Source organism: Puma concolor, chromosome E2 (assembly GCF_028749965.1).
Source record: "Puma concolor isolate L17-30 chromosome E2, mPumCon1.1.hap2, whole genome shotgun sequence".
Classification (NCBI taxonomy): domain Eukaryota; kingdom Metazoa; phylum Chordata; class Mammalia; order Carnivora; family Felidae; genus Puma; species Puma concolor.
The window spans coordinates 54290544-54302731 of NC_141681.1; the positions used below are offsets into that span (position 1 = coordinate 54290544).

Here is a 12188-nt window from a genome sequence, read left to right on the forward strand (position 1 = left end):
TCTGGAGCCTGCTTCGGACTCTGTGTCTCCCTCTCTCTCTGCCCCTCCCCCACTTGTGCTCTGTCTCTCTCTCTCTCTCTCTCTCTCTCTTTCAAAAATAAACATTAAAAAAAATACATGTCCGTTTATGTTTGTTGATCTTTTACATATGTGTATGGGTAGGTACTCTCTGAACCCTTGTTATTGTTTTTCTTTTTAAGTTTATTTATTTTATTTGTTTGTTTATTTTGAGAGAGAGAGTGTGGGAGGGGCAGAGAGAGAGAGAGAGAATCCCAAGGAGGCTCTACACTGTCAGCCGACTTGAACTCAGGATCCATGAGATCGCCACCTGAGCCAAAGCCAAGAGTCAGATGCTTAACCAACTAAGCCACTCAGGTGACCCTGTTTTTTTTTTTTTAGTGTTTGTTTATTTTTGAAGGAGAGAGAGACAAAGTATGAGTGGGGGAGGGGCAGAGAGAGAAGGAGACACCGAATCCGAAGCAGGCTCCAGGCTCTGAGCTGTCAGCACAGAGCCCGACGTGGGGCTTGAACTCACAAACTGTGAGATCATGACCTGAGCTGAAGTCAGTCACTCAACTGACTGAGCCACCCAGGCACCCCTAAAGAATTTTTTTTAATCATTTATTTTTGAGAGAGAGAGTGGGGGAGGGGCAGAGAGAGAGGGGTGGGGAGACACAGAATCTGAAAAAGGCTCCAAGCTCCAGGCTGTCAGCACAGAGCTTAATGGGGGGCCCAAACCTACGAACCATGAGATCGTGACCTGAGCCCAAGTCGGATGCTTAACTGACTAAGCCACCCAGGTGCCCCTAAAGATTTTAAGTGATCACATCCGATAAGGGGCTCAAACTCACAACCCCAAGATCAAGAGTCCTATGCTCTACTGACTGAGCCAGCCAGGCACCACGAACTCTTGGATTTGTTCTCAATATCTTCCCACGATCTGTAGCTTGTCTTTTCACTTTTGTATATTATTATTATTTTTATTTTATTTTATTTTATTTTTTAAAGTAGGCTCCATACCCAATGTGGGGCTGGAACTTACGACCGTGAGATCAGAAGTTGGATGCCCTTATTGACTCAGCCAGCCAGGCACCTCGCTTTTGTATATTATCCTTTTTTTTTTTTGTCATCATTATCTGTAAATTGCTTCCTTTCTCTGAATAGTTTCGCATTTTATTTATTTGTTTGTTCGTTTGTTTGTTTATTGGCGCAAGTGAGCAAGGGGCAGAGAGGAGAGAATCCCAGGAAGGGCAGAGGGAGAGAGAGAGAGGGAAGCAGTGTTCGTATTTTTACCCGAATTGGGGCTCCATCTCGCCCAAAGTGGAGCTCGAGCTCCCTCGATGTGGGACTTGAACTCACGAACGGTGAGATCATGACGTGAGCCAAAGTCAGATGCCGAACAACTGAGCCACCCCGGCGCCCCTTGTATATTATCCTAAACATTTTTTTACTCTTTAAAGTTTTCATGTTGAAATACCCCGAGACTTACAACAAATGCTGCAGCAACAGTACAGAGAATTCCTCCACACCTTTCACCGGGATCCCCAAGTGTTAACATCTTGCATTACCCAAACCAGGAAATTCTTACTCAAATCCCTCCGTTGTCCCACTGATGTCCTTTTTCTGCTCCAGGAGCCAATCCAGTTCGCCAGTCCTTTGGCTCTTATGATCTTAACAGTCTTGGACAGTCCAGACCAGTTACTGTGTACGATTTGGCTCTATTTGAGTTAGTCTCGGGTTCCCTCACGAGCAAATGTAGGCGATGCGTTTTTGGCAAACAGCGTTGCCCTTCAGTGTCGGTCGTATTTATGTTACCTTTTGCTGCAAGGAAGTTTCACATGTCCAGGTTGTCAAATTAATGTCTTTTCCTTTAGTGTGATCTTATATATATCATTTGCATAAAAGGCTTCGCTTGTTATGTGAGAGCTCATCCTCTGAAGCCCAGGAAGGAATTCTTCTATAGTTTTGTCAGATTTTATTTTATTTAAAAAAAATTTTTTTTAATGTTTTATTTATTTTTGAGACCGAGAGAGACAGAGCATGAGCAGGGGAGGGGCAGAGAGAGAGGGAGACACAGAATCCGAAGCAGGCTCCAAGCTGTCGTACAGAGCTGGACGCGGAGCTCGAACTCAGGACTGTGAGATCACGACCTGAGCTGAAGTCGGACGCTCAACCGACTGAGCCACCCAGGCGCCCCAGTTTTGTCAGATTTTAATGTGCTGCCTTTTACCCCGTTTTTAATCCATTCAGAGTTCAAGTACGTGATGTTGCAAAATAGGGATGTGATTCTTTATTTCCCCCATAGGATTGCTAAGGTTACTGGCCTTTGACCTTCCTCTGTGAATTGTGTGTTCTCTTTAACCACTCTCCCGTTAGGTCGTTTGTCTTCTGCTTACTGGTCTGCTGGAACTCTCTAGTGGGTCTCTTATAGGTTGGACAGGTATTCCGGCGGTTTTCCCAACTTGATTGTTACAGGGACCTCCCAAATTCTTGCCAAGGCCGTGGATTACGAAGCCGTTTTTAAGGGTGTGCGGGAGCCCTGCGCGGCTCAGCTTGGCCCTGTGAAACCTGGGTGAACCCCCGGGGAATCGGAGGGTCCCGGCTGCGGCCCCTCCCGAAGCCTGGTGTTGGTGACCCTTGCCGCGTCTCCTCGCACCCAGGCTGACCCCCGGCCTGTATGACCTGGGCCGCACTGTCCTCTGCCTCGACTTCATGGTCTTCACGCTGCGGCTGCTGCACATCTTCACGGTCAACAAACAACTGGGGCCCAAGATCGTCATCGTGAACAAGATGGTGAGGGGGGCGGGGCCCGGGGGCGGGTCCAGAGGAGGGAAGGGGCGGGGCAGGGAGGCTGGGAACACGTGCACGGAACAGAGTGGGGGTGGAGCTTCAGTCGCAGGGGGCGGGGCCAGACTTCGTCTTGTTTCCCGCCCCCCTCCCCGCACAGATGAAGGACGTGTTCTTCTTCCTCTTCTTCCTCGGTGTGTGGCTGGTTGCCTACGGGGTGGCCACGGAGGGGCTCCTTAGGCCCCGGGATCGTGACCTCCCGAATATCCTGCGCCGTGTTTTCTACCGGCCCTACCTGCAGATCTTTGGGCAGATCCCCCAGGAGGACATGGATGGTATGGAGGATGAGAGGGCTTGACACCCTCCCTCGGGGCTCCCTACCAGTCCCCCTGTCTCTGGGTCTCTATACCCCTCTCTTTAAGTCTCTGCCTCGCTCTCCCTAGGTCTCTGAGTGGCCCCGTGCCCCCCGCTCCATCTCTATGGGATTCTGTCTCCCTCTCTCAGGGTCTCTGCTCCCCCACGCCCCCCTGAATTTCTGTTTTTCTTCGGTCTCTGTCTCCCTGGCCCCACCTCTGAGTGTCTCCCTTTACAGTGGCCCTCATGGAGCATGTCAACTGCTCGTCGGAGCAGGGCTTCTGGGCACGCCCATTGGGGGCCCAGGCAGGCTCCTGCGTCTCGCTTTATGCCAACTGGCTGGTGATTCTCCTCCTCATCATTTTTCTGCTCGTGGCCAACATCCTGCTGCTGAATTTGCTCATCGCCATGTTCAGGTGAGGGCTGACTGTTCTCTGATCTGACCTCACCCAGCATGACCCTTGACCGCAGCGTGACCCTCAATCCCAGCTTGACCCTGTCCCCAGCATGATTGGTGATTCCAGCCTAAGCAATTCTGTTTTTAGTCCTTGAATTCTGACTCGGATCTAATGCTGGCTTGGGGGGCACCTGGGTGGCTCAGTCAGTTAAGCGTCTCTTGATTTGGGTTCAGGTCTCCTGGTTCATGAGTTGGAGCCTCGCATCGGGCTCTGTGCTGATAGAGAGGAGCCTGCTTGGGATTCTCTCTCTCCCTCTCTCTTTGCCCCTTCCCCCCCGACTCTCTCTCTCAAAGTAAATGAATAACCTTAAAAAAAACAACAGTGAAATACCAGTTCGTATCATACCAACTAACTCGGATGGCTATAATTTTGTTTTTAAGTTTATTTTGAGAGAGAGAGAGCACAAGCAGGGGAGGGGAAGAGAGAGAGAGGGAGAGAGAGAAGCCCAAGTAGGCTCTGCTCTGTCAGCTTGGAACCGTGTGATCACGACCTGGGCTGAAACCAAGAGTCAGATGCTGAACCGACTGAGCCACTCAGGCGCCCCTCACTCTGGTTTTGGTTTGCGTTGCCCTAATGACCAATGATGGTTAGCATCTTTCCATGTGCTTATTGTCCATTGCACTTCTTCTTTGGAGAAATGTCTGTTCAGGTCTTTTGCCTGTTTATAAACTGGGTTGTCTTTTTGTTGTTGAGTTGTAGCAATTCTTTATATATTTTGGATGTAAACTCCTATCAGATATGTGATATGTAAATAATTTCTCCTTTTCTGTTGGTTGTCTTTTCCTGTTCTTGACAATCCCGTTTAACGCACAAAAGCTTTAAATTTTATTAATTGTACTATTGGTGTCATATCTAAGGACTCATCAGTAAATCCAAGGTCATAAAGATTTACTCCTATGTTTTATAGTTTTAGCTCTTCTATTCAGGTTGTTGGTCTGTTTCAACTCGATTTTTGTACATGGTATGAGCTAGGGGCCCAACTTCATGCTTTTTGGCTTGCAGAAATCCAGTACTTACAGGTCTGTGTTCAAGAGACTGTTTTTTCCCCATTGAGTGGACTTGTCACCCTTGTTAAAAATCATTTGGCCGGGGCGCCTGGGTGGCTCAGTCGGTTGAGCTTCCGACTTCGGCTCAGGTCATGACACAGAATCAGAAGCAGGCTCCAGGCTCTGAGCTGTCAGCACAGAGCCCCATGCGGGGCTCAAACCCACGAACTGCGAAATCACGACCTGAGCCAAAGTCGGACGCCCGACCGACTGAGCCACCCAGGCGCCCCTCAACATACCTCTTTTGAGGGGGAAGGGGACACAATTCAACTCCTAATGCTCATAGATGTATAGGTTTATTTCTGGACCCTTATTTCTGTTCCATTGGTTGATATGTCTATCTTATGCCAGTACAACCACACTGTTTTGATTGTGTAGGAAATTTTGAAATTAGGAAGTGTGAGTCCTTCAACTTTGTTCTTTTTCAAGATTGTTTTGGCTACTCAGGGTCTCTTGCAATTCCCTATTCATTTGTGGATCGGCTTTTACTTTTCTGCAGAAAAGGCTGTTGGAATTTTTGTATGAATTGTGTTGAATCTGTAGATTGCTTTGGATAGTATTGGGATGTTAACAATAGTAAGTTTTTGTATTCACGAACACAGGTTGTCTTTCCATGTGTTTAGATGTTCTTTTAAATATCTTTTAGTATTGTTTTGTAATTTTCAGTGTAGAAGTCTTTTGCCTTGGTTAAATTTATTCCTAGGTGTTTTATTCTTTTAGATTCTATTATAAATGGAATTGCTTTCTAAATTTCCTTTTTGGATTGTTCATTGCAGGTGTATGGAAACACAGTTGATTTTTGGTTGGTGATCTGGTACCCTGCAACTTTGCTGAATTTGTTATTGTGATTCTCTGAGATTTTTTAGAAAATATTTTATTTTATTTATTTATTTTTTTTTTGAGAGAGGGCAAGTGGGGGATGGGCAGAGAGAGGAGGACAGAGGATCTGAAGCAGGCTTTGTGCTGGCCGCAGAGAGCCTGATGTGGGGCTCCAGCTCACGAACTGCGAGATCCTGTCTTGACCCAAAGTCTGACGCTAAACCAACTGAGCCAACTAGGTGCCCCTCTGAGATTTTTGATATATAGGATCATGTCATCTGTGACTAGAAATAGTTTTGCTTCATTTCCAATTTGGATGCATTTTATTTCTTTTTCTTGTTTAATTGCTCTGGCTGGCACTTTCAGTACAATGATGAATAGCATGGTGAGACTGGGCATCCTTGTCTTATTCCTTATTTTAGCAGGAAGTTTTCAGTCTTTCTTCATTGAATATTTTGTAGGCTTTAGGTTTTTCATAATTATCCTTTACTATGTTGAGGAATTTTCCTTTCAGTCCTGTTCTAAGTCAAAAGGAAAAAAAAATTTTTTTTTTTTTTTTTTTATCACAAAAGGGTGTTGGATTTTGTCCTATGCCTTTTCTGTGTCTCTATGTCAGTTGAGATGATCATGTGAGATAATCATGGTTTTTTTTTGTTTTTTTTTGCTCTATGAAGGCGGTGTGTTGTATTGATTTTTGTATGTTGAACCACCTTTGTATTACTGGGATAAATCACTTGGTCATGGTGTACAATCCTTTTAATATGCTGCTGAATTTGGTTTGCTAGTATTTTGTTGAGGGTATTTGCATGTATATTCATAAAAAATATTTATCTGTAATTTTGTTTTCTTGTGACCTCTTTATCTGGGTAACCTCATTGGCCTCATAGAATGAGTCAGGAACTGTTCTTTCTTAATTTTTTTGGAGAATTTGAGAAGAATTGGTGTTAATGCTTTCTTTCTTTCTTTCTTTCTTTCTTTCTTTCTTTCTTTCTTTCTTTTTTTCTTTTTTTGACTATTTGGTAAAATTCACCCGTGAAAACATCTGGGCCTGGGCTTTGTTGTTGTTGGGACATTTTTTGGTGAGTGATTCAATCTCTTTACTTATTATAGGTCTTTTGAGGTTTTCTGTTTCTTCTTGAGTCAGTTTTGGTGATTTGTGTGTTTCTAGGAATTTGTCCCATTTATTTCATTTAGGTTATCTAATTTGTTGGCATACAATTGTGACAGTGTTCTCTTATAATCCTTTTTATTTCTGTAAGGTCGGTAGTAATGCCCTCATTTTCATTCTGATTATAGCTATTTGTGTTCAGCCGACTTTTTTTTTTTTTTTTTTTTTTTTTTTTATGAGAGAGAGAGGAAGAGGGAGAGAGAGGGAGAGGGAGAGAGAAGCAGGCTGAGAGAATCCCAGGCAGGCTCCACGCTCAGCATGGAGCCTGACACAGGGTTTGATCTCACGACTGTGAGCCCCTGTGAGCCGAAATCAAGAGTTGGACTGCTAATTCATGACACCATCCCAACTTGACTCCTGACATCTGACCCTTGGCCCTCCTCACCCAGCTTCTAAGTGCATCCTGTAATACCTCTGACTTTATTGATTCCAATATCTGCCTGGTGCCTTGGACTTCAAACATCTTGTTCAACATCTAACGTTGGTCTCTTGCTGGCTTTGACCTCTGGTGACCCTTGACCTCTCGTCCCCATAGCTACACCTTCGGCAAAGTACAGGGAAACAGCGACCTCTATTGGAAGGCGCAGCGCTACAGCCTCATCCGGGAATATCACTCTAGGCCCGCACTGGCCCCGCCCCTTATTGTCGTCTCGCACGTGCGCCTCCTCATCCGGCGACTACGCAGGCGCAGGGCCAGCTTGCCGTCCTCCCCGATCTTCGAACATTTTCGTGAGAGCGGGATTTGGTGAAAAACACAGGGGACGGGACCTGGAGAGAAAGAAGAGCATAGACAGGCGGGGGAAGGATACCCAGGTTCACTAGTGGGGCGGGTGTGCAATATTAGGGGGCGTGGCCTGGGAGGGCTCCCTCGGGATGCTTTGGGTAGGGAGGCGAGGTCGAGGACTCCATCCTTACTTCGCCCTCCAGGAGTCTACCTTTCGAAGGAAGCAGAGCGGAAGCTGTTGACATGGGAGTCGGTGCAGAAGGAGAATTTCCTGCTGGCACGCGCCCGGGACAAGCGCGAGAGCGACTCAGAGCGTCTGAAGCGCACTTCGCAAAAGTGAGGGCGGGGCGGGCCTGGGACTGGGCTTCCTGCTTCGGGGGCGGATCTTGTGACTTGGGTTGAGTGGAACCCGGGGCTGGGCTAGAGAAGAGCGGTGCTCCAGGTGGAGCCTGCGCGGGACAGGGTCCTGGAACTTTGGGGAGGAAGGCGGGCCTGGGGGGGGGGGGGGGCGGGGCTTCCCGAGGGCAGGGCTGGTGGGCTGGTGGTACTGGCCTGATGCCCTAGGTTGTCCCGGGTTGCAGGGTGGACACGGCGTTGAAGCAGTTGAGACAGATCCGCGAGTATGAGCAGCGTCTCAAAGTGTTGGAACGGGAGGTGAGGACTTCCGGACCGGGCTGGGGGAGTATGGTCGGGGTGTGGGGTTTTGGTCTCGTTCCTTTACGTCCCTCCTGCTCCCAAGGTCCAGCACTGCAGCCGTGTCCTGGGCTGGGTGGCGGAAGCCCTGAGCCGCTCGGCATTGCTGCCCCCAGGGGGGCCACCGCCTCCAACCCCACCTGGGCCCAAAGGTCAGTGTTGTAGGGTCCACCTGTGTCTATCCCTAGCCTCTGTCACCACCACCGTGCTTTCTGGGGCCTCTGTTCCTCGATGCCTGAGTGTTTTTCTCACTTTGCCGCCCTTCCTTTGGCCCTGGGTCATTCTCTCAGTCTCCTTTGGGCTTTTCGTCCTTCTTGCTCCTTTTTTTTTTTTTTTTTTTTGCCATTTTCCCATTTTTTTTCTGTCCTCTCCATCCCATCTGTTCTCTCTTCTCTCTCTCCCCCAGACTGACCCCTGCTGGCAGACTTCAAGGAGTAAGCCCATAGGGCGTTTTTATTCCCGGAGTAAGTCCTAGCTGGTCTTTGACCCTTGCACCTCCTGGCCTTGTCCTCGAGGTGGGCTCCATGCTCATGGAGGACCACCTGGGCTGCTGTCAGGACCACCTCAGGGAGTGTCATCCGTTGGGACCACGGCAGGCCTGGTTCCCCACAGAACCAGTCCCAATCTAGAAGGATCGGTCTTTGGAACCCAGGCATTGACCTTCTGAAGGTCCTGCCACAGCCCACTGGGCAGAAGGCTGCAGGGTCCTTGGGATGCAGGGACCACAGATCCTACTTGTAGCTCCCCACACTGGGGAAATAAAGCCATTTGAGAGGAGTAGAGTCTGCTGCTTGATTCTTGGGGAAATGATGAGTGTGTACCATTTGCTGGGCCAGGGCCAGGTTTGGGGTCATTGAAAAGTTTGTTGCTGTATTTTAGATAATTCCGGGTCTGTTCCCCCATCCCAGGTCCACTGTTGCTGTCTGATTTAGGCCCAGCATCTCTCTCTCTCTCTCTCTTTTTTTAATGTTTATTTTTGAGAGAGAAAGAATGCAAGCAGGGGAGAGGCAGATAGAGGATCTGAAGCGGGCTCTGTGCTGACAGCAGAGAGCCCATTGTGGGGCTTGAACTCACAAACCGTGAGGTCATGACCTGAGCCGAAATCGGACACTTAGCTGACTGAACCACCCAGGTGCCCCCAGGCCCAGCACATCTTGGCACTATTTTGTTGGTTTTCACTTTGGTGGGACAAAAACCCCCAACCATCTGCACCCCCTTGGTTTTTCCTTTCCAGTGGAAAAAGAACTCAGTGATAATAAGCAAATTATTTCCTGGAGAGGGGGTGGGTGGGTGCTGCGTACATCTGCTTTGGCAAGAGGGGAACAGATGATGCAAATTTGAGAAGCTCACTGCAGAAACGTCTTTAAAGAGTCTAATTAGTGGGAAATTGCAGGCCACGCACACATGGAATTGAGGCAAATATGCGTCATTATACATGCAGTTTAACTAAACAACCCATAACAACCTAAACTGGTAATGACAAGACTGAACTGACAGCAGTTATTAAATAGCAAGAAAACCACCAACAACCATCGCATCCAAAAATCAAAACCAAAACATCCTTCCTCCAAATTGGAAGAATTCCAACTATCTGCCACCTTCGTGTGCAGAATAGCTTTGAAATATTGCCAAGTGTTGTGTGGCAACCAGATTTCTCCGGAAGATGCTGAATTCTCACTAGCCCAAGTAGTAATAATATAAACGATGGTGGCAATATTAATACAGCACTGTTTGAAATTTTTAAATTTTCTAATTGCTTATTGCTGGTCTGCAGAAATACTGCTGATTTATTTTGTTCATTGATGTATTCTATGACTTTGCTAAATTCACTAGTATAATTTTCGCAGGTTCTTTGGGATTTTCTTTTTTTCTTAATTTGTAAAAAAATTTAATTTTTTTAATGTTTATTTTAGAAAGGAAGAGAGAGAAAAAGCGAGTGAGCAGGGGAGGGGCAGAGAGAGAGGGAGACACAGAATCCGAAGCAGTCTCCAGGCTCTGAGCTGTCAGCACAGAGCCCGATGGATGTGGGGCTCAAACTCACAAACCGGGAGATTATGACCTGAGTCGAAGTCAGACACTTAAACGACTGAGCCACCAGACGTCCCCTATCCCCCCAAATTTTTTAAATTTTTTTTTTCAACGTTTATTTATTTTGGGACAGAGAGAGAGCATGAACGGGGGAGGGGCAGAGAGAGAGGGAGACACAGAATCTGAAACGGGCTCCAGGCTCTGAGCCATCAGCCCAGAGCCTGACGCGGGGCTCGAACTCATGGACCGCAAGATCGTGACCTGGCTGAAGTCGGACGCTTAACCGACTGCGCCACCCAGGCACCCCCCCCCCCAAATTTTTTATTAGACAGTGAACACGAGCAGGGGAAGGGCACAGAGATTTTTTTTCCAGTTTATTATTTATCCAGTTCCAGAAGTGTTCACTCCAAACAGGAACCTTGTACCCATGAAGAACTCACCGCTCATTCTTTTCCCCAGCTCCCGGCAACCACCATTCTGCTATCGCTTAGATTTGCCTATCCTGGATATTTCATACACATTGAATCAGAACATATGAGGTCCCCTGTGTTTGACTTGTTTCACTTAGCACAGTGTTTTCTAGGTTCATCGGTGTTGTATCAGAATTTCGTGCCTTCCTGTGACTGAATAACATCCACGGTGTGGACTTACCACTTTTGTCCATTCATCCGTTGATGGACATTTGGATGGTTTCTACTTTTTGATGATTGTGAATAATACTGCTATGAACGTTCACGTACAAGGTTTTGTTTTTGTTTTGTTTTTTGAACAGTGTCTTCAGTTCCTTTGGGTGTGTGCCTAGAGTGGAATTGCTGATATTTCTATGTTTAACTTTTTGGGGAACTGCCAAGCTGATTTTCACGGTGGCTGCAACATTTCACATTCCCACCAGCCATGCCTGAGGTTCCGATTTCTTCAGATCCACACTGACACTTGGGACTTTCCATTTTCTTTGGTTATGGATATTCTGGTGGGTGTGAAGTGGTATCTCATTGTAGGCTTGATTTGCGTTCCCCTGATGATTAATGATGCTGACCTTCTTCACCTGCGCTTGTCGGCCCTTGGTGCATCTTTGGAAGGAATGACTGTTAGCAATGAGCTCCACCACTTTCGTTGCGTTGCCTGCCACCCAATCACAGTTAACTAGGAATAGGTGGGTTTTAAATGAAGACAAAAAGAAGGCCCCGTGACCCAAGTCATCACCTGAGGACTATGTGGGCTCAGACATTTCGTAGTTCAGGAAAGACGAGTGGTTGGTCCTCAAGCCTCCAACAAGGATCAGCCTTTTGCGGCTCTTGTATAGCTCACAGGTGGAGATTTTGCTGAAGCTCCTTGGTCCGTGTTCCCCAAGGAGAAAAACCTGAATTCAACTGATGAGGCACACTGGGGGAAAGTAAGCTGAAGTGACTGTTGGGTAGGGGCCCTGCGGCCAGTTCAACGTGCTGTTAGGGCTTCTACTAGTACATGTTTCTCCGGTCCGTACTGTGAATGTCCTGTTGTCAGGGGATTCTTCCGTCCAGAGACTGGAGCACGTGCGGTCGTCTCCAGGGCGGTCTACAGAAATTGCAGGAATCCCAAAAGGAGAAAGGGGAATCCCGGTTTTCCTGTCCTCACGCCTGCCGCGGCCCTCAGGGAGGCCATTTCCCAGCACAACAGCGCCACCTGCTGACACAACCTCCACGAACGCACCTTTTAGGAAAAGGCGGCTGTTCCCGCTTTGCTGTGAAACACTCCTTGAAAGAGGAGGCCCTGCCCCTGGAGGCGTTGTGACTCTCTAGCCTTACGTCTTCGTTTTGGGGTAGGTCAACTAACTGGTAGTATCCACTGGGGTGCGGCAGCCACCCAACCCCAAAGCCAACCCGGGAAGACAGACTGAAATGTATAGTTAAGGTATTGGATGAGACTTTCTCTTTTCCCAACCCTCCACAAGCATCTGGTATTATTGGAACGATTTCCTCAAAAATCAGTTCAGAATATATTTCGGACTACCTTCCTCGCGTTCTCCTGGTCCACACACCTTAGGTAGGCGGTTTGGTCCCTGAATGTGCGTGTTTCCGGAGAGGCTTCATCTCTTCCAGGCTGTCTCCTGGATAATGGCTGAGGCTGAAGGG

At 47.7% G+C, this 12188-nt stretch overlaps 1 protein-coding gene across 4 annotated transcripts in view; it reads left to right on the top strand.

Moving 5' to 3' along the window:
- The window catches only part of TRPM4 (transient receptor potential cation channel subfamily M member 4), a 40322-nt gene extending 31496 nt beyond the window's left edge, over positions 1-8826 (top strand). For all 4 annotated transcript variants that reach the window (XM_086690360.1, XM_086690358.1, XM_086690357.1 and 1 more), the window contains 8 exons: positions 2661-2793; positions 2948-3122; positions 3380-3557; positions 7168-7361; positions 7560-7692; positions 7938-8010; positions 8096-8201; positions 8456-8826. In XM_086690360.1, coding sequence (XP_086546486.1) covers positions 2661-2793; positions 2948-3122; positions 3380-3557; positions 7168-7361; positions 7560-7692; positions 7938-8010; positions 8096-8201; positions 8456-8460 — 997 coding nt within the window. In that variant the 3' untranslated portion in view covers positions 8461-8826. The remainder of the gene's footprint in view (positions 1-2660; positions 2794-2947; positions 3123-3379; positions 3558-7167; positions 7362-7559; positions 7693-7937; positions 8011-8095; positions 8202-8455) is intronic.
- Positions 8827-12188: the final 3362 nt, after the last annotated feature.